This window comes from Lissotriton helveticus, chromosome 7 (genome assembly GCF_964261635.1).
Source record: "Lissotriton helveticus chromosome 7, aLisHel1.1, whole genome shotgun sequence".
Classification (NCBI taxonomy): domain Eukaryota; kingdom Metazoa; phylum Chordata; class Amphibia; order Caudata; family Salamandridae; genus Lissotriton; species Lissotriton helveticus.
In genome coordinates, this window is record NC_136068.1 from 1085949713 (window position 1) to 1085972086 (window position 22374).

At 41.4% G+C, this 22374-nt stretch overlaps 1 protein-coding gene across 4 annotated transcripts in view; it reads left to right on the plus strand.

The window, feature by feature from the left end:
* Positions 1-22052, plus strand: part of BAIAP2 (BAR/IMD domain containing adaptor protein 2) — a 494598-nt gene extending 472546 nt beyond the window's left edge. For 2 of the 4 annotated variants that reach the window (XR_013598763.1, XR_013598762.1), the window contains 2 exons: positions 18718-21849; positions 21884-22052. Coding sequence is in view for 1 of the 4 variants with exons in the window: in XM_078654129.1 (XP_078510255.1) it covers positions 18718-18787 (70 nt within the window). In the remaining 3 variants the exon portion in view is untranslated. Of the gene's footprint in view, positions 1-18717 lie in introns of all 4 variants that reach the window. The other 2 variants (XM_078654131.1, XM_078654129.1) reach the window with 1 other exon arrangement.
* The last annotated feature ends 322 nt before the right edge of the window (positions 22053-22374 follow it).

Below are 22374 nucleotides of genomic sequence, written 5' to 3' on the forward strand. Positions count from 1 at the left end.
CACATCACACAGGTGGGTGCTTCAAATAATCCAGTCAGGTTACTGTTCAGAACTAACATCCACCCCCAAACATACCATCCAGACAGCGTCCAGTGTCACAAGAACATTTGACACTGCTCAGACAGGAAGTGGTATCTCGCCTGCAGAAAAATGCAATAGAAATAGTTCCAAAGCATCAGCTCAACAAGGGAGTGTACTCCCTATATTTCTTAATTCCAAAGAAGGACGGATCTCTGAGACCTATTCTAGACCTCAGACCAATAAACATTTACATACAGTCAGACCATTTTCATATGGTCACACTTCAACAAGTCCTTCCTCTCCTGTTACAAAACAACTTCCTTGTAACTCTAGATCTCAAGGACGCCTACTTCCACATTCCTATCCACACAGCGCACAGAAAATATCTCAGATTTGTGCTAGACGGGCAGCACTACTAGTTCAAAGTGCTCCCATTCGGAGTCACAACAGCACCAAGAGTGTTTACCAAATGCCTAGCAGTCGTAGCAGCACACTTAAGAAGACAGCAGATTCACGTCTTCCCATATCTGGACGACTGGCTCATAAAAGCAAGCTCATACAGCCAGTGTGTACAACACACTCACGCCTCAATTCTACTCCACAATTTGGGATTCACAGTAAATCACACCATGTCACATCTGCTACCCTCGCACACACAAAAATACCTCGGTGCTTCAATAAACACCCAATTAACACTAGCTTATCCCGGCCAAGCCAGGATAACAAGGGTACAAACGCTACTAACAAAATTCAAACCACAACACTCGCTTCCAGCTCGAGTGTTCATGCAACTCATAGGAATTATGGCATCTTGCATATTTATAGTACCTCACGCAAGACTGCAAATGCGTCCACTTCAAGAGTGCCTAGCACGATAGTGGAACCAGGTTCATGGCCAATTAACAGACCTAGTGTTGGTAGACAGTCGGACTCGTCGCTCTCTTCAATGGTGGAGCACAAAAAACCTTTCAAGGGGCCGACCGTTCCTAGTGCCAGTTCCCCAAATAATCATGACAGCGGACGCGTCGCTCTCCGGCAGGGGAGCTCACCTACTGCATCACACCATGCAAGGCAGGTGGACACCGCAACAAAAGCTACTCCACATCAACCACTTAGAGTTGCTAGCTGTCTTTCTAGCCCTAAAAACATTTCAAACTCAAGTGTCAGACAAAGCCGTCTTAGTCCGCACGGACAATATGACATCGATGTACTACATAAACAAACAAGGCGGGACACACTCTCTGCAGCTCTCTCAGTTAGCACAGCAGATATGGAGATGGGCTATCCCTCTAAAGATCTTCCTCTTAGCCCAACATGTCCCAGGAGTACAAAACACCATGGCAGATCTACTAAGTCGACAGATACAGCAGATCCACGAGTGGGAACTTCATCCGCAAGTTCTTCTGCCGTTTTTCCAAACGTGGGGACACCCTAAGATAGACCTCTTCGCCACCCACGAAAATGCAAAATGCCCAAACTTAGCTGCCAGATACCCACACCCATTGTCCAAAGGCAATGCCATATGGATGAACTGGTCAGGACGATTTGCGTACGCTTTTCCTCCTCTCCCACTACTTCCATTAATGGTACGCAAACTACAGCAACATTCCCTAACACTCATTCTAGTTGCTCCAACTTGGGCCAGACAACCGTGGTACACCACACTGCTGCAACTATCTGTGGTGCCACACCTAAAACTAAGCCTATCTCCACGCCTATTAACGCAGAACCATGGAGAGATCAGACACCCAGACCCAGCTCAGCTCAACCTGGCGATCTGGCTCCTGAAGTCATAGAGTGCTGTTACCTTAACCTTCCTCAAGAATGTATGAACGCCATCAAAGAAGCTAGACGTCCCACTACCAGAGCATGTTATGCTGCTAAGTGGAAAAGGTTTGTGATATACTGTCAAAACAATCACGTAAACCCCCTGGATGTGTCTATTCAACACATCATAGGATACCTCCTACACCTTCAAAGGTGTAACTTAGCATACACATCTATCAGGTTACACCTTGCTGCTATAGCAGCATATTTACAAAATAGACTACATCTATCTCTTTTTAGAGTACCAGCTATAAAAGCTTTCATGGAAGGGCGGAAAAGAATAATCCCTCCCAGAACACCACCTTCACCAGTGTGGAACTCTAACGTCGTTCTCACACGTCTCATGGGACCGCCCTTTGAACCTTTACACAAATGCGAATTGCAATTCCTAACTTGGAAAGTAGCTTTCCTAGTAGCCATTACTTCTCTTAGAAGAGTAAGCGAACTGCAAGCATTTACCATTCAAGAACCTTTCCTGCAAATGCATCATAACATAGTGGTTCTTCGTACTAATCCTAAATTCCTTCCAAAAGTCATTTCACCATTCCATCTAAATCAATCTGTGGAGCTGCCCGTATTCTTCTCGCAGCCACAAACAGTCGCTGAAAGACCCCTACACACTTTAGATGTTAAAAGAGCGCTACTTTATTACATAGAAAGAACACAAAGTTTTCGCAAAACAACTTTTTGTGTCCTTTTCACCACCACATAAAGCAAATCCCATATCAAAATCTGGAATTGCAAGGTGGACTGTCAAATGCATACAAATCTGTTACCAGAAAGCCAAACGTACGTTAACAATTCCCCCAAAAGCCCATTCTACAAGAAAGTTAGGGGCTTCTATGGCATTCTTAGGGAACATTCCCTTAGATGACATATGCAAAGCAGCTACATGGTCTACACCGCACACATTCACAAAACACTATTGTGTAGATGTGCAAACTAAGCAAAAAGCCACTGTGGGCCAGGCTGTACTAACAACTCTATTTCAAACAACTGCAACAGATAGGGGTGGTTGCCGCTAAGGTGGGTACTGCTATACAATCTATGCATAGTGTGTAATCTGCAGCTCATATGCCTCGAACGGAAAATGCTACTTACCAGTATGCATCTGTTCTTGGCATGTAGAGCTGCAGAGTTACACACGCCCACCTGCCTCTTCTACCTTTATCTGTTCCAGTATTATCTTAATTAGATACAAACTACATGGACATCAATACTTCTTGTACAGCTCCATCACTTCCCTAATGGCGAAAAACAATCTGGGGATGGTGCCGATGCCCATGCGCAGTATCATCCAAAGGAGGAGCCACCTATCCCGTGACTTCCAAAGACTTTTCTACAACAAAACAAACTGCAAACATCCGGGCCCAACACTAGGTGGTCATCTATGCATAGTGTGTAACTCTGCAGCTCTACATGCCAAGAACAGATGCATACTGGTAAGTAGCATTTTCCTTCCGTGAACTTCCCACAGTCCCCTTTTTTAACCATACCCAGGGTACCCACCAATAAAGGAGATATCTTTTGGGTTTACCTTAAGGTATTTTTTTTAATCATATCTGGATCCCTGCAATTATCCAGTTGTCATTTACATCGAATTCCTTTAAAAGGTTAAGTCAATTCTAATGATACTTGACTACTAGGATGGGCGAAGGACTCTATTGATGAAGTATACCACAAAAATGTGGGTGAGGTGCCCTTTTCCAATAACGTTTGATAACCATGACACACAAGGGTTTTAACAACCATGCTGTACAACTGTTGTACACGTTTGTGCGCTGAGGGCCTTAGAAGTGAAACCTGTGGTAGTTTAGACACAAGAAGAAAGTCTGGGACTTTGAAACCTGTTTGCTTTGCTTCAGAGCTTCACCGAGAACCAGATTCTGTTCCACTGCATTGGATTGAATTTCAGCTATGTCCAACACGGAGATCTCTGCACCTCCGAAAAAACTGCAAAGTCCCTTTGTGCATTGGGACTTGGAAGATTTTTCAGCTAAAACTTGAAAAGCTCCAGAGCATCAGTGGGACCAACCTGCTTCAAGTATCCAACCTGCAGTTCCACTGTGGCAGCTACTGTTTCAGCTTTGACCACACAGAGAGGATTTTCTATTCAAATAAGTGGCAAAGACCCATTTAAAATTAGGATTTAGAAATGTTGCTTAAACTGTTAGCTTTCTTTTCCAGACTTCAATGGTACCAATTTGCTTGTGGACCACTGCTCCATTACGGTCGGCCTTAAATCGGGCCTAAATACTTGTCTTCCACTACTGTTAATTACTGTTAGAGCTTTGCATCATGGACTCCTCTTACCATCAGATGACACATTGCTTTCATTACTAGCTCAACCTAATATCAATGATGTCTTCTAAGAAAAAGGAGGCAAAACGACATCTCATACCACCCAGGTATAACACCCCATATCACCCAGTTAGAATACATGCTCCCTCGTCTGCCTCTCCTCCTTAAGCAAACATTCAGTCTTCCTTGCACCGTCTCTCTCCAAACATAGAGTCAAATGTTCCGAATGAACCACAGTCTCACTGTCCATGTGGTGTCATACTCGACACTTCCCAGAACTTCATCCTGTCTCCTCAGTTTCTCTCTTCGTCTTATGATGCTGCTCGTTTCAGTCTACTTATCGCAGATCAAACCAGAACACGCTGCCCTTAAGCCTAGCTTAATTATCCTTTTCTACTGGAACGATATTCACCAGTATACCTCTGACGTTGATCTAAGACCACATTGCAAATCCCCTCCCTCACCTCACTCTGTGAACTCCCAGTTTATTAAGTGAAGCTCGACTTACTACACTCTCAATTTAAATCCCTCTGTAAAAAAAAAAACGTTACTCTGTTACTCTTTCGCTATTGGCCAACAACTTCTTGTCCTGCCAACAACTTAATTTCTTTTGTTCCTTGTTAGCTCCCGGGTAGATTTTGTATAATGCTCCTCGGTAGTTTAACATTGTCTTCAGTGGAATGTTAATCTGTGCCTCCAGTGGGTTGCTCTAATGCTGCTCCATTGACGCTCCTAGGTAGACCCCATTTATTGCTCCTTGATGGTTTAACAGTGTCTCCAACGGGCTGGATTCTCTGCCACTGGGGGTGTACTCCATGTATCGAAATCGGCCCCAAATGTTTTTATGTCTACTACCTACCCCAAAATATGTTAGATACCTGCATGTACAACTGCATCTTTTTTATACAGTCTGCAACACCCATACCTAAGCGAATGACACTCGTGAGACTGTGCTCCTGCTACATCATGAAACCTCATGTACCTCATCAACATGTCCCATGTAGGCCAAACCAACATTTCATCTATACATTCGGAAGGGCGTCAAGTAACCCGATGCAATTGGAGTACTTGGCAATCTCGCAAGGGCTGTGAAGTGCTATATATATAATGCAACTGGACCACCCAGGAAAGTGTTCTATGCTGTGCAGGGTTATGAAAAGCACTATATAATTTTCCTTGCAATACAATACTGTCTCTCGGGTCCCCTGTGGAAGGAAAAACTAAAACTGAAGATCGGACAAGAGCTTGCTCTTTTCCAAATGATCGTGAAACTATGCAGCGGCTTCGAGTTCCATGAATTGGCATGCCATTCGTAGGATCAATAATATTTTGAAGACTAGAATAATATATAGAATTATAGATTGGTAGCAGTGACTTACAGGGATGTTTTGTACCGAGGGGTTCTGGGTGACATCAAATAGACAAGAAGAGCGATGCTCGAGTTGTCTATAATGCCACTCAGAACCCTGAGCATCTCCGTAATTAATTTTTTGTCCGTGTATTACTTGGTTCTGTACGACCTGCAAAACCGCCTGCCGCCGCTTTAAACTGGTACGCAGTGGCGGTGGACTAATAGGGAAGCCATACATAACATGGCCTCTGTTTCAAAGGTTTAAAAAAAAAAATACCTGACGTGCTTGACCAACCCCCTACCTTCCCTGACTTCTTTCCTCCTTCTGCAGCTGTGCTTTCTGCGTTTAGTGTAAGCAAACCAGTAGAGCTGCACTGACAGGCTCCCAGAGAGCCTGTCAGACTGGCCTGGAAGGCCTTTATGACTTCACAGCAGTGGGTCACCAGTTTTGCTATCAGGTATTGTGATGTCTTAGCAGTGAATTATATTCAGAAACTGAAATAAACGAGAAGCTCTCTGACAGCTACACATAACAAATGTGTATTTGGCTCAGTAAAAAAGGCATTATTAACCATGTCCAGGACAACACATCAGTATTATTTTTTAAATGGATTTGAGGCTTGATGTCTAAATCGGTGCAAGAAGATGTTCTCGCTCTGACTCGGTCAGTGATGTAATTGCCAAGTAGTAATGCAGAGTTGGAAAATTCATGAGAAGCAGCAACAAATTTGCAGAGGTATCTATTTCGTTTAAACTTCTTATTGCAGATATCTCTAATCACTTCTGATTAAAAACAAAAAAGCCAGAAAGTCGCACAGTTCCTGAGAATGGTTAATTATAATATTTCAAGAGGTTGCCTCCTATGAAGATTGGCATGATGCCCCTATAGCCCCAAAAGTGTTGCCTAATTTGGCCCGCTGTAATTTGATCTAGTGTAAATACCTGCATTGGGTTTAATAAGCTTAATAATAATTGTGTAAAATGGGTAGAGAGTCTCCCGTGTTAAACTTGTGGGCCATTTTAAGGAAGTCTCCTTTCATCATACTAAGTAGGGTTTCCAGGTCAGCCAGATATTTTGTAGAAGTCAATCAAAATGTGTTAAAAGTTCTCAGACTCCCAGTACTGGTCACTCTAAACCTGGTTTTGTTGCATATCTTAGAGGTCAGGCATTATATTAAAGTTCTGGTACATCGTGGGATTGGTGTTTGCTCAGCGAGACGCAGCTGAGTAGTGGAGAGAAGTAGGCCCCCCTACTTTGAATGGATGTTTTCGAGGAATGAACAGATGCATGTTCCCTGAGAAGCCCTTATATGAAGCCATAGAGTGTCATGTAGCAATGAAAAGTACACCAATAGATCCTTGTAGTTAGGTTCTTTATTAAACCCCCCAGCACAGAGGAATAGGTCATACAGCTATTAGGACACAAAGCTTCTCTAATAACAGCTCTCTAAGAATGCACATACACATATAAACAATTCTGGAACATACTCAATGTTCCACACAATACAGAGATCTTACAGTGATATACCTACACAGATCTTAAAGTGATATACTACACAATCCCCCTACTTAAAAAGAAAACAAACAAACAAACAAAAAAAACACAAAAATAATAATATTAAGTACAATCAAACAACTTCAAACCTTTAGGTTTTTTAACAATTCTTCCACTTGAAGTTTTGATGACAGATTCATTAGGCCCAAAATTAGGTACATCCGATGACACTTGTGAACCTTCCTTAACCTGAGAACTATCCCCAGATATAGGAACACCCTCATGAATGTCAACACCAGAAGGTGAATTATCACAAGAGATATCACCATCCTGAGACTCATCTACTGTAATGTCCCACCACCAAGATGACGAATTTTTGCACATCTCTTTATCTTTATTACTTTGAACATCCCCACGGGATACAGGTGCAAGATTACTAAAATGCCATACCTCACCATTTTGTAATAAGGCAGTATTGTTCATAACTTTAACAACCATTCTGGGTCCACTGTACTTACTCTCACCTTTAGTGGTCTTCCTGGCACTCTTAACTCGAACCCATTGACCTTTGCATAAACTGGCCTATTTAGTTCCATGTTTGGAATCATAATAGATTTTATTCTTTGTCTGTGAATCCATATGCTCTTTCTAACTTTAGTTAAATCACAATTAGTCATGCCACTTTTATCCATCCAACCCGGGTTGATCTTAGAATGTGGAATTCTACCTCTCATTAATGAAAAGGGACTTTGATTTGTTGAGCCATGAATGGTACTCCTATAAGCCCACAGCAATTTCTTCAATTCAACATCCCATGATAAGTTACCCTTATTTGCCAACTGCAATACTCCCTTAATACTACGGTTGGCTCTTTCCACAATACCTTTCCCGCTAGGATGTTAAAGAGCAGTAAACCTTTGTTGTATACCTGAAGCTAATAAATAGTTTTTCATCTCCATGGATTTAAATTGCACACCATTGTCTGATAATATATACTTAGGAAAGCCTTCCCTTAAGAAAATCTCATCTAGAAAAGTAATGACAGTTTTAGTATTAATCACATTTACTACACTGATCTCTAACCATCTTGAAAATGTGTCAATTAAGACTAGGATGTACTTCTGAACTCCATCTTGCCAAGTGACAGGACCCATAAAATCAATAGCTACAACCTCCCAAGAAAATTTAGGACAATCGGGAGTAGCTAATGGTGGATTGACAGTTTTAAAGGTTTTATCAGAGACTTCACACTGTACACATGATCTCGCACATCTTTCCACCTCTACATCCATCTTAGGCCACCAATAAAGTTGTTTAATGCGAAGTTTCTTAAGTCCTTAGGTGGAATGATTCTATCACCTCGTACAACTAACATATTGGTTCATCTCGAACTTCCCAAAAACCTCTTAAATCATCATTGATGATTTTCTTGTCCATGCCATTCCAACCGTTGACAATCAATTGTTTCAAAACGAGTAAAACTTGGTCATTGTTTTCTGCTTCTAGCCATTCTTCTTGCGTAAAACTACCTTGAGTTTTATCGAAAGAAATATGTGCAATAGAAAAATCATTCCACTGATTTTTATCTAACTCAATTAGCGGTAATGACATACGGCTTATAAGAATAATAAGAATGTATAATAAGAAGAATAAGAATGTCGTCCTGAAAAAATACCACGCCTTGCATATCACCAAATAACTCATGCATAAGCCTTTGAAAAACAGCCGCAGGGGACGCTAACCCAAACGGCATGCGGCAAAATTGAAAACACCCAAAAGGAGTGCAAAAGGAAGTAAGGTGTTTACTCATAGGCTGCAAGGAAATTTGATGATATGCACAAGACAAATCGATAGTTGAAAACCATTTAGCCCCTTTGGTTAAGGTAAGCATCTCATCGATCCTAGGAAGAGGAAAGCGAATAACAATTATATTATCATTCAAATAACTTAAATCTATGCACATGCGGATTTTGCCATTTGGGCATCTTGCGATAACGATCGGAGAAATCCAATCAGACGCCTCTACAGGTTCAATTATTCCAGCATCTAACAATTTATCAATCTCTCTCTTTACTTCATCACGAATGATGAGTGGAATGTGACGAACCTTATGTTCCTTTGGAATAGCGCTAGGTTTTAGTCTAATTTTGTGTGAAAAGCTTTGGAGATTCCCAATACTTCCATTGAAGACTTCTGGAAATTCTTTCGAAACCCAATTCTTTGTGCTTTCAGATTCACACATGACTAACACCTGTTCTGGGCTATTAGGATTAAGAATTATGTCAGGTGAGCGTTGATCCTTCCAACCCAAAACAGGTGGTCCATCTTTAGCTACATACAGTTTACATACAGCTCTTCTACCTTTAAATTCAAACATTAAGGATCTAAATCCTAACATTTCAATTTTTTGTCCAGTGAAACTAGCAGGAATTACATCTGTAGGTTGAAGTTGCGGCCCAATTTCCCTTATAAATTTCTTATCCCAATTAGATTTGGGTATCCTAGTAAACGGAGATCCAGAATCCGCTGCTACTTGTAGATCTATACCACCAAAGGAGACTATACATAAAGGTTTGTTGCTATCATCACCAGTAATATTTACAACTACTTGTCTCGCTTTGTTGCTTGAAGGATCGAACTCCTCATCATGATAATCCTCATCATTATCTGATAAGTCAGAGTCATCATTAGTTACACAAGCTACTCTTGTTTTCTTTTGAAATGTTCTTCTACATTGTTTAGTGAAATGACCAATTAAGCCACAAACCGCACACTTTGAATACTTAGCAATGCATTTATCAAACCTGGCAGTATGTGATGTGCTACCACATCTGTAACAAGCAAAAAATTGAGTTGAGTTATCTTCTTTCTTGAAACTGGAATTTTGGTGTGGTTTCCAATTTTGATAATTTTGTCTCACATTAGTATTCTTGTCTCTCCTTGTGTCATTGATCTTATTAACAGTTACTGGCTCATTGGAAGAAGAGACTGCTTTGGCACATCTATCTGAAAGTTCTGCTTTTTTAACTAACGTGATAATGTCTTTGAGACATGCATCCCCTTCTATCCACAATTTGTCTTGGACATTCTTATTCTTACTACACATCACAACTTGTTCCCTAAACATATCATCATGCAGGGGTCCAAACTTGCACTTGATGGCAAAATTCTTTAGAACAGAGATATAATCCTCAATGGTCTCATTTGTATTTTGTTTACGCTTATAGAAGGCGCGTCTAGAAACTGCGACACATACAATGGGGAATAATGGTCATCAAGATCAGCTATAGCACACTTAAACACATCCAGGTCTCCACTTCTTTCAATCTTTTGCATCTGTAAATATACTCTGAGACCTTCAGGTCCTAAACAATGCATTACATTTTTTTTTTCTGGAGACATAATACTGCCATTATCCTCTAGAGTGGCAATATAATTTAAAAAATATTCTTTCCAATCCAACCATTTGATATTAGGTTCACCTAGATTAACTAAAAATTCTTTTGGATCACTCAAGGTAATACTCATGTTACTCTGTGAAGAAGAAGCTGTCATAATTCTTGTGGAAGCTGTTCTTGACTCTCCATCCATTTCTTTTTTTTTAACACAAGAACAAATGCATAATAATAACTTGTAATCTTACTGTATAAGAACGATGAAGTCTGGGAAAGCACAGGTTAATTCCTTAAAATTGCTGTTGTATCGTGAGTTAGAACGATAAATTATAAGCTTTTAGAAGTACAGGTTAACTGCTCGATTTCCTGTTGTTCGCACTGAATAAAGAAGAAAAAAAAAATGATTAAAAATGGCCGACACGTTGCGTGCCTCCTGCGTGACCTGTGACGTCAATAAGTTGAATATCTGGTGAAGACAACAACGCGCGCCGGTTCTTACACGCGCGCCGGTTGTTTGAAGGGAAACACGCTGTAACGATGGCAGCAAGCTCGCGCTCCACGCTTCTGATTCAGTCCGCTCCCGGCTCAAATTTTGAAGGTAAACTAAGCGCTCCCACAATGCTGGCTAACACTTGAGTTCACGGAAACTTGGAAATAAACAAAGCTGGATCGCATTTGTCACCCGCATTAAATTTAAAGATAAAGGAGATTGCTAAAAGACTGCCCGCTCCTTAATTTTGGCTGCTTTTAAACGAGGTAATATCGAAATAGATAGCAGTATTAAAAGTCAGAATAAAGAACAACTCACTGATAGGAGGATGTCAGGAGTATTTTTCTTCCATGTAGAGTTGAATAAGCCAGTGGAATTTCTTGAATTTTCCCAGTAATTCGTTCTTTTGTAGAAAATACAAAGTTCATTTAAATTCCTTATGAAGCTTGCACTGAGGGATCCTGGTCCTCGTCGCCAAATCAGTGTAGCAATGAAAAGTACACCAGTAGATCCTTGTAGTTAGGTTCTTTATTACATACCCCAGCACAGAGGAATAGGTCATACAGCTATCAGGACACAAAGCTTCTCTAATAACAGCTCTCTAAGAATGCACATACACATATAAACAATTCTGGAACATACTCAGTGTTCCACTCAATACAGAGATCTTAAAGTGATATACCTACACAGATCTTAAAGTGATATACTACATGTCATTAAAAGCAAAGAAAGATTTGGAACCCCTGGCAAAATTATTGCTCTTCAGAATATCTTAATCCTGTTGAGTAATGAAATTCTTCTTTCCTGGTTCGTATGCAGGTTGACTGGGCGGCTTCAATTCGTGAATAAGATGGTGTTTACTTTTGCCTTGGGAGTACACTTCCCTATATTTCCGGAATATAATTGTTTCAATTTTCTCTTGCTATGTTTATTATCTGGTGCTTGTCTCTCCATTTGGAAATGTTGGTGAAAAATGCTTATAAAAATTATATTATTTCTGCCTGTCAGATAAATATTTATAGATCCTAAATCTTTCTCGACTATTCTTGGTTACATCTGTGATCTTGCTAGTGCAATGTCACTTTTTAGCTAGCAATGTCGTTTTTTTACATAACATTTGAGTACGCGTTAGAGTAATTTATCCTCTTCAGACCACGGCTTCCTGATATTATATTCTACGTTCCTCCATTTTCAGTTGGTTTAAATCAGGTGTTAACTGAATAGATGAACGATCTACAGTGAATTACTTTTAGGTTTACGTACCCAAAATGAGCTAGGATTCCTACTGTACTAGTAAATCACGCCAGCTTTTTCCCCAGACTTTATATGACGTAATGTGCTGCATACCTGGTAGAACACTTAGTAGAGAACTTTTGTTGTACTTCTCTAATCATGGCCTATTCAGTAGTGCACTTTGCTGAAAAACGTGAAACTGTAATTTTCCACCCTACTGTTTGCACAAAAATGAAGCTATTACCTTGTCAGGCAATGGCAGGTTATGCAAAAAAAATTTTTTTATGAGGGTGCAAGTATTATGGAATACTAGCATCCCATTAGAGCATTCCTCGAACTCTAGAGTTTCCAGTAAATTACAAAAATCATTTGCAAATGTGCAGTGTCCTTATGATTCTCAATTTCTTCTCCATATTTTGTTATTCCTTGCATAGTGTTTGGAATGGGATTGGTAAATGTCTGTTCCAGCTTGGTGGCTGATCTTAATAGATGACTCCTTTCAGGGTGGATGAGCCATACCAGCAGCATACCTCACTGTTACTTGTTTAAACTGAGAAAACTCTGGAGATTTTTATGCAAGTGAAAAGACTGGGGTAAGAAAAGTTAGAGTTCTCCCTTCTTTACGCTCCAGGGAGTATTGCAGCCTAGTGGCGAGAATAGTACTTAAACCTGCACAGCACACAAGCATAAACCATGACTGATGGCTAATGGATGAAGCAGTTTTTCCCCAATCAACTTGTTCATATGTGCAGCATCCTTTAATGCAAATCTCACATTATGTGATTTCGCTGTAGTCTCTACAGTATCACTTTTGCTCTGGGTATGAGACATTAACTCCAAATCGATATGCTTCACTTCTAGTGAACATCAAGTGTTAGTTTGTCGCAATATTCCCTATATTTGAATACCCCTAAATAGCCTCCTTAGGGATATTTTTCTTTTCCTGTACATCTTTATTTTACACAATCCGATTTCGTCGTTCTTGTGCATTCGAGCCTTGAACAGGCGTGTATGTATAACACTCGTAGAAAACATTTTTAGAGATGACACCAATGAAAGGACGTCCTAAAACAAGAAAAACGATACACTGACAGGGTGTGGGACCCTCTTCGGCTAAATGTACAAGGACCAATCACAGCCAGCCAAGGTGGAAGGCAGGTGAAATGGAACTTCATGCAAATTATCCTGCAGAATGAGATGAAGGGGCACAATGAGCACTGCAGTGCGGAACCTACCATTGGTGCCATCAGAGAGGCTATTGGTAAGTGATTTTTCATCTTGTCTTGCGTTTTTCCTCTGTGGTTCCATCGTGCTCTGTTCGGGTCCCTTGTGTGCATCACCACTGTCTTGTTGACTTATGTTCTGTGTGGTGTACAGTAATTCTCCCCTACATAGATGAAGTGCATAAAAAAGTTATTGAGGTTGAATTCAAGATTATTCCTATGCCTACCTCTTGTCTGTAACCGAACTGGACTAAAGGCAGTGCAACAAAATCTAGATGTGGCCAACAGTGCATCGTTGAACAATTAACTATATACCAGTATGCCACAGATGCAAGGAAGGGAAAAAAGTGCCTGGAGCCAGTTGCTCATTAAGGCCCGGTGCTGCTTAGCATAGTACCTTTCACTTTGGTGTTAAGTCATACTTAAACCTAGTTAGATTTGCTATATCTCTATCTTCACTGATATATATAGGCTTCGGGCCGTGTAGTCGTCTTTATACAGAGAATGTAATAACTCTTTGAACAAGAGTTGGCAATAGCCTCAATATGAATGACTGCTCTGTCCTCAGGCGCCACATCGTGCTCTACATGAGGCCTTCTCACTCAGCTGGTTGAAACCACATTCAGCAGTTATTTTTTAGGGAAGCTGAAAGCCACTGTTGGTTTGAATACTACTTGGTCCTCAGAGTACCATAAATTATTTATTGGTGATTTGTAAGGTGCTACCTGCTTCTAACATGCTGCTTCAGTGTCTGTGGGGAAAGAGAAACAATGGAGGGTGAAATTAGGTGGTGGAAAGGCCGCAAGAGCATTCACAGCACCTTGAAGAGTGCATGTCATAGTTTGTGTAAGAGTTCAACGTTTCATACAGTTTGTAATATTCCAAAGTTGACAGCAGACTCAGTGATCCAGTCATTAAGGATTAAGCAGATCTACTGCCTGGAAATTGCATTAACTCAAGCCGGGAGTCCACGTGATTGGGGTATTTTCAGAACAGGATTGTCTGAACAGGATGATCCTCAGTCATTTTCTTAATTTGAGGTGGTCCTGTTGATGTTTGAGAGCAGGTTTTTCAATCGTATGTGCTTGGAGTATTTCCATCCGCATCCTTCTTTTTAAGGGCTTACTTGTGATTCTTTTGTCATACACTGAGCTCATGAGATTGGAAGGCTTCCTGTTGGTGAAGAATTTATTCCAAAAAGTAGGATCTCGAGGCCAGTATGCGCTATGAGTGATCTAGAGCATGAGCATCATGATGGTTACTCTCTGCTTGACAGGTAAGTAATGTAAGGCTTGGAGGACCGAGGGCTGTGATCCCACTTTTTCAGCCTGAAACCGATTGCCATGTGTTTCATATCTGCTGGAAAAGTGTTTTGTAATTCATTAAAAATGTAAGCTTTTTATAGAAGGGGTTTTCATGTATGTCTATTGTCCTGGCGAGAAGAGAACGTCAACCTATTTTCTGCGGAACTCAAGTTGGCCTCATTCCCCAAAAAGCAGACGTCTGGGCAATTTTATGCTTTTCTTGAGACGGCGCAGGTTCTCTAGCTTAAGCCAAAGTGGTGTTGTAAATTGCCAACTGAGCCTTGTCGCCAAAATGTCTGTAATCAAGAAAGACACCGGGTTGCATTTTGGGGCGTTTAGGCATTGGGATCGTCATTAAGTAGTTCAGTATCCAGATACATACATGCTCTATTTACGTGTTTGTACTGGCTAACTGTCAAAGCTCTAAGTTCTGGTCCTTTGACTCCAAATTATCTTGAACATCTAAATGAATTGACTTGTTTAGGCTGCTTTTTGGCTTTAAGATATGCATGGAGGGTGTATTTGAGAAAGGAAGAGTTGAAGTATCTTTTCGTGCAGGTCTGGTGGGTTGTCTTAGTACTTCTGTTTACAGGGAGGCAGTTCACAGGCGAAGTCTTTGGACTGTAATGTGCATTTGTCAGACCTTCTGGATTGTGAATTTTTCTCGTACCATTTCGCAGTTTAATGGACGTTCAAGCATGTTCTCCTTGCTGGCCCAGCGATTCAGTGTTGCAGTCCGTAGTGGTCACAGTATTTTTCAGTACACATGATGTTGTGAAGAGACTGGTAGACTTTGTTAGGCGCCACAAGACCTCGATAATTAAGTTCATATGCCAGCTGCTGTGTGTGGTTATTGGTACCAAGGCATAGAACAATTTGTATTGTTGTTTCAGTTAATCCGAGTTTAGGTTTTCTGATCCCCTAGAAGTGCCGTCAATTGTGATCTCACGATTAGACGTACCAGTGAAGGTCAAGTTCACGTTCTTCCCTATGTTACCCATTTTACCATCTTTTATTCGATGCCTGAAAGAACCTTCTTCTTCCCCTTGGGTAAGGGCCTGCAGGAGACATTGTGTTCGGATCATCACTATGAAGGCCTGTTCAGAATCTTAGATCCCTGCCACTGTTTTGGGAACTTATACTGCCTAGCCACTTCGGTCTTTACTCTGTGCGGATACATGATCATAGCACATGTGGATGAGCCTCGGGCCCCAACTGATCAGCATCAATGCTGTGATACCTGTCCTGCCGAAAGCAGATAAGCGTATCATGGGAGGTGGCTTCTAGGAAGAAGGGGTTGCTGGGCATAGACTTCAAAAGCCACTTCTGGGAATGCTCACAGTGCTTCGTGGCCATGCCTGTGTAAGAGTGGATATGACCTTGCATGGCTTGGTACTACACTTTAGCTCAACTGCACTTTTATTCAATGTTTTCCTTGTCCAACAAGTCATTGTCCGCCATGGATCAGTTGTCCAGTGTGTCTGCTATTTCCGTGGCTCTCAGTAGGTCTTGGGCTGGTTCTGGCACTCCTTTTTCTAACAATTTAGCACTTGACTGATCAGGATCAGTAGGCCCACCTAAGGGATCTACCGCTATGACTTTAAGATAGTAGTTTTCTCACAGTAAAGCTGCATATGATCATGTACCCATCTTGTTGTATCGAAGGAGGTTATCAGTTGTGTTAGTGGGGAAAAATGTGTTGGTTCAGCTTGATCTTTTCCAAAACTGGGGTATAGAGTCTTGCAAATATAAAAATATCTAGGGCTGTAGGGTTTGCACAGGCCTAGAATTGTTAGTGTAAGAGATCGCACCTCCAGATGTAAGTGTCCTAGCTCAAATATGCCCTTCTTATGTAGGGTTGTCTATACGGCCCTTTCTAGGGTAAGTGCCAATAGGGAGTTGTTTGAAAGAGTCATTACTGAGGAAAATAAAATGTGGTCTCATGCTCTCCAAGCCCAGTTCGTCGCAGCAACCGTTTGGGGCCTAGGTTGTCTCTGAGGGAGTATTGACTTCTGTAGCACCATCAACCTATTCTTTTTCAAGTGTAGGGTGGGGAAGGCGTACGTTCAGATGGTACCAATGGGTAACATAGTGACATTGCGTGACATAATAGAATAATTCAGAATCGGGGACCTTAAGGTCCCCACGCTCGTACAGGAGGGTCCGTGTGTACCAAGCTATCCGAGCATCACCCCAGCCCAAATAAATTTAACAGGGACTTATGTGTATGACAGAAGTTCTTGTTAAGGGGGATAGGGATATTTTGAAATTAATACAAGAGTATAGTAAATACACCATTTTTAACCATCCTACTGTGCCCGCCACGGATATTGGAAGCTTAACCAAGGTGTCAAATTGATGTTTTGAAGTATCAATAGCTGAGCCATAATTTAAATGAATAATGCATTCCACCTCTCTGTGTAGGATAATTCCCAAGTATTTGACTCAATCCATGACCCCACCTAGCCGGGTTCTCTAGAAGGTCGGGTCTTGCGTTGTCTGTTAGTGGGCATATATCAGTTATTTCCCAGTTAATGATGACGCTAGAATGCCTATCAAATCTAATAATTTCTCTAATCAGTGGGAATACATTAATGGCTGGATGCCTATCAAAAGTAGAATGTCATCTACATGAAATGATAATAAGAGTTTAGCAGAGCAAAAGGACAACCCCCTGTGCAGGTGTCAGTGCCGGAGGTGACGGGCCAAGGGATCCATAGATAATATGAATAATAGAGGGGATAGTAAGCATCATTGCCGGGTGCCCTGTGTATTTGAAATGGCTCTGGTAAGAGACCATTCACTGTGACCCTGAGAGTGGGGTTAATAAAAAAAAAAGCAGGGTAAGGGCATGTAATCCTTTTAGGATGCCAACACGCCTGAGTGCCTCCACAAGGAAGAACTACTCCAGGGAGTCAAATGCTTTCTCAGCATTTAATAGTAGCGCTGCTGCCTCGAGCCCCAGTTTAAGTAGATGCAGCGCAACCAACACCGTTCAAAGATTAATAGAAGCAGATCAGTGCGGTACAAAGCCGGCCTGCATCGAGAAAACTATCTTGTCGAGTAATTGGGACAGCCTGGTTGCAATTACTTTGGCAAGGCTTTTATAATAGTAATTCAGTAATGAGAGCCCCTGTTTCTTCCACCGATATCGAGTGACTCAGAAACTGTTGATGGCCATTATCGAACCAAACCAACGCGACATCTTCTAGGGAGTTAGATATATGTAGAGCCTGTGATTCGGGACTCATACTTGTAATATGACACAAACTCTGCTGGGTTGTCATTGTTATCTACCAGTGGCATGGTCCAACAAGCTGCCCCCCCCCCCCCCCTCACCATATTGACAGGCTAGTGTATATGAACGAAAGAATTTCAGCCACGACCCCTTTCAGACAAAATGTTCGTCTGCACACTATGCTTCTTTGGGTCATGAAACATGTTTTGGTGAAATGACTGCAGGAAGCTTCCACACTTATAATGTTTTATTTTGTTATTGAGTCCTACAGGCCCTTTGGTGTGGATGAGTAGGTGAGGCAGAGCTCCCGAATGGCAACATTAGGTGTTGACAGGGAGCCATTCTGGAGATGTCAGGGAAAGGTGGTGTGAGTATGTGTGTCCATTGGCACAAAACAAGTACCTTTCTGAGTAGCTTCTCCTCGAGGTAGGCAGTGTGAATACCTTTCTATCTCTGTGCAACTTGTGGCACCATTCGAGGTGGAGAAAGCAATTAGTAAGTTATGTTTTTAACAAATTAACCAAGACATTCCAGGAACACAGGGATCCACTCCAAATGATAAATGTTGTAGGGCTACTTAATAGCTGCATTGGTGTCCTACTGCAATTTCTGTTTCGTTCTGCAGGATTGCAGTGTTTTTAATAGTGATCTGACTTTCTGTACCCAGCACTAGAATTTAACCTGCTCAGTATGCTACATAGAGAAATTCAACTCACTACTTTATTGATGTTTTTCCTTGCATTACTGTGTTCGTGGGTCAGCCTCTCTTTGTCTTCCCAACGTCCCTGTTACACATATTTAGACCTAATGATAATCTTCTGTACTTTATCTTTCCACAGAAATCCATTTGCTGAAGTTAAGCTAAAGCCAACGACGACCCATGACCGGTCGGCTCCCCTGATCTGTTGATTCAGAAACTGAGCTTGGCCTGAAAGGTGTTGCTTCTCCACAGCACTCTGCACTGCATGTGGTATGGATCGCCAAACCAATCTACATCTGACTCAAGCCTGTTCCACTGAAGCCATGTGCATTGTCATGATGTCAAGCAATCGGAAAGACTCATTCTCAAAACCTGTGAACTGTGTGGGGCGCTTCCCTGCTGCTGTGTGCATTGTATCCAATTCAGAGTGCCAGTTCTGATTCTCTTCACAGAAACTCCGAATTTGGGTGGAGCTTGAATGGAAAAGCAGTGATTCTTCGCTTAAGGGCTTTGTGTTAGATGAGAGACAACTCAAGATACAGAGGCAACATGCATTGTGTGACCCTTGAACTCTGTATCACAAATTCACAGCGGAGTACCTCTATTTATATGGACATTGCACCTCTACACAGGATTACTCATTGAAGCCAGTTGAGTGGAGCTTGCATTATCAGCTGTTTCACAGCAGCATTGCTTCAGCGATTCTTTACTGTCTTGTGCTTGTTTTGCAGATAGTGATTTGTTGATAAGCAGCTTTGGTTTATATTAAACCAACTCTGTCTGTCTGAAGACTAGACCAGATCATGGAGCATGTCTCTCTGTAGAATTCCTTGCACTGTGAGGACTTCCGACTCCTTCGGCTGTTTGTATATACGTTCACTTAGTACTATATTTATGAGTAGGAGTCCTCCTAGAGGTACTTCTAAACTGAACGGATTTTTAAATTGGACTGGTTCAACCTGTTGTAGCCCATCCCAGTTTATCCTATTGACTTGCTTCCCTTTGAAATGGTTCGGCAAAATCATTTATGCAAACCCAAAGCTGAGGTCATTATCAGACTATGCCCTAATACCGCTTTTGCTGACAAAATTCTATATTTGTGATTCTTTCATGGTTCAGGATTAGTCTTCTCTGCTTCTACTTTCACTGATAGTGATGTTAGTGGTGCCAAAGAGCGCACTCTGTGAGCTTGTATAGTTTTACCAGCTGCATCTGTCAGCATATGTTGTTAGTAGGTGCTGGATCTCAGATAAGTATAATGATTGAACAAGTGAACTGAAGCACGAGGAATACGACACAAGACCAATGTAAGTCGTCGATGGAGGGTTTATTTAGAGGAAGATGAGGACGTGTGGTAAGCGCACATGTGTAATATATTTAAGAGTGTTTATGACCATGGTAGTAAACTGTTTGAATAGAGGAAAGTACAACCTGTAAAGAAAGACTCCAATTCTAATACTGTTTACATTTGCTTAATAATATTTGATGTGGATATCCACTGAGGAGTACATTTGTTATGTAGCATGTTATAAGCAGAAAAGGTTACCCTCTCGGGTGCAACAGTCTGCTAGGAAAGTGTGACCATCCCCTCCAGCTCCCAGGCACAGATTGCATTCTCCTTAATTTTCCCCACATCCACCATTTTAAAATTAGCAAAAGCAGTGTCTATTCATAGCTTCTCTCTCTTTATATCTGTTCTCCCTGAGCCACACGGTTTATTGAGGAATTCCTGCATAGCTGCTAAAACTCAATTGTTCCTATTTTAAGCCAGAATATTGGGGGTTTTGAGGAGATGAAGGACGGCACCTCCTTACTATAGTATGGATGGACAGGATGTGGCTTTTGGGTATGACGATCTCCATTGGATATTCACTGTAACGGACCTTCAAAATGCTTTGCCTATTTAACTTCTTTCCATTGGCATAACCCTAAGTGCTTGCAAAACTTGGAAAGAAAAATGCAGTCTGATTTAAAAAAAAAAGGTCTGGCAGAACTGCTCCGCCAATCATCAAACTTGATTATCTAAGTCAAAGCAGTAGTGAATATATGTCCACGTGGCAGTTTTGTAGACTTCTACTGAACTAACTTGTCTTACTAAAGCCATTACTGACCATCTGAACTTCAGGTGCCAATTCCAAGGCAACCTAACTGAAATGGAGGATCCACTGGAAATGTTAATTTTTGACTACTTTCTCTTCGGCTATCCTCTCGACTTTCAGTACAAAAATGCAAACTGCAGTGGCATCAAACTTCTGACTTTCTTGCTTCCAATTTGGAAGTATGATGTATAGGAATAGACACTAGACGCGACATGTCGCTCATGTTAGTCCTGAAATACTGTTCCTGGTGGAACCAGTGAATGGAGAATCCGAGCAATAATCTTGCAGGTGTGTTGGTAAGCAGTTTTGAAAGTCCCATGGAAGTCCTCTAATCTCCTTTTCGTTTTATATACTTGTTGTGGCTGAGTAGTGTGTAGTACTGTTACCATCTTTCCATTCGTATGGGATTCTGGTCCTCGAACGTGCCCGGCTCTGGCCGAAGCCGATCACAGAAAGTACTGTGAAAGATCTAGTGCCAGATCCTCGCAGTGTACAGAAATCAGTTTCAGACTTGAAAGGCCACAGCACAAGCCGTGCCTTGCTATAATCTTTGTGAATCGAAGAAGCATTCAAATAAAAACAACCCTGAATTCCATAGAGGTCAAAGAAAGAACCATCTGCTGAGATCTCCGTTCTAGGAACCATTTTAAGGGGGTCTGGAATCAATGCTGTTGCTTTTGGATTCTCGTTGCTGAACTGCAGTGTTCCATTTGCTGAGCTATTTCACGGACAATTATGTATTTTTGTCATTTCGTCAATCCCAAAAAATAGACCAGCCTTAAAAACAAAGATGTTTAGTTTTATACTTTGCCTCTTGTGCCCCACGCTTTTCAAGGAGGGAGGGGGTGTGGACGGTGACCCTTGGAGCCACAAGGCTTAATTTGTGTGCCCAAACTCTGCCAAGTACAGCTTCACAGCCTTGTCAAAATGACGTATGCCAAAGAGGAGTTCTTTATCACGATTTAGAAATCTTAGAAAATATTGTTTGTAGGACATAGGGTAGGTGAATTCTTAACGTGCAATATGTCTGTTCCCACTGCCTTCAGAACTCAATATAGAATGGTGCAGGTCTTTGTGTATGTCGAACATACGAATCCATGACACAACTGCAAGTACCAAAAGCACAGCTGCTTGAATATTATTATTTTAATGAAGGATAGTATATTTATCATGTATAATTAATCAGCTTGTACAAAGTTTACCAAGGCTGGGACTTGAAGTACACAAATTTGTGTTGTAGGCTGAAAAAGCTTTGCACAAAGTTTCCTTTGATCTGTGATGTACTATCTCCTTTTTTTAATTTGGTAACTAGGGTTTGTGAATAAATGAATTGATTAAAGTAAATTTCCGGATGGGCTTGCCATCCACTCGTCTCCTTGTGTTGTCTCTGTTGTCCTATTTCTTATTTCAGGACTAGAGAGCTTCCTTGCAGAGGCATCACCGTTCGCAAACATCAGGACCACGATGGCCACATAGTCTACCCATGTGTTACCACACCTTTTTGTTTCACAGATCATTCATGCGCATAGTCCTTCTGGTTACCCTGCACTGTACGTCCAGTATATGTGACTGGCCTTTGTGAATGTAGTCAGAGTTGTTCACCATCATCTCTGTGGGTTGGTTGGAACTCTGCGTTCCTTGTTATACGTTCTGTCAATAGCTATTTCCTGATGTTAATTCTGAACCTTACACCTTCA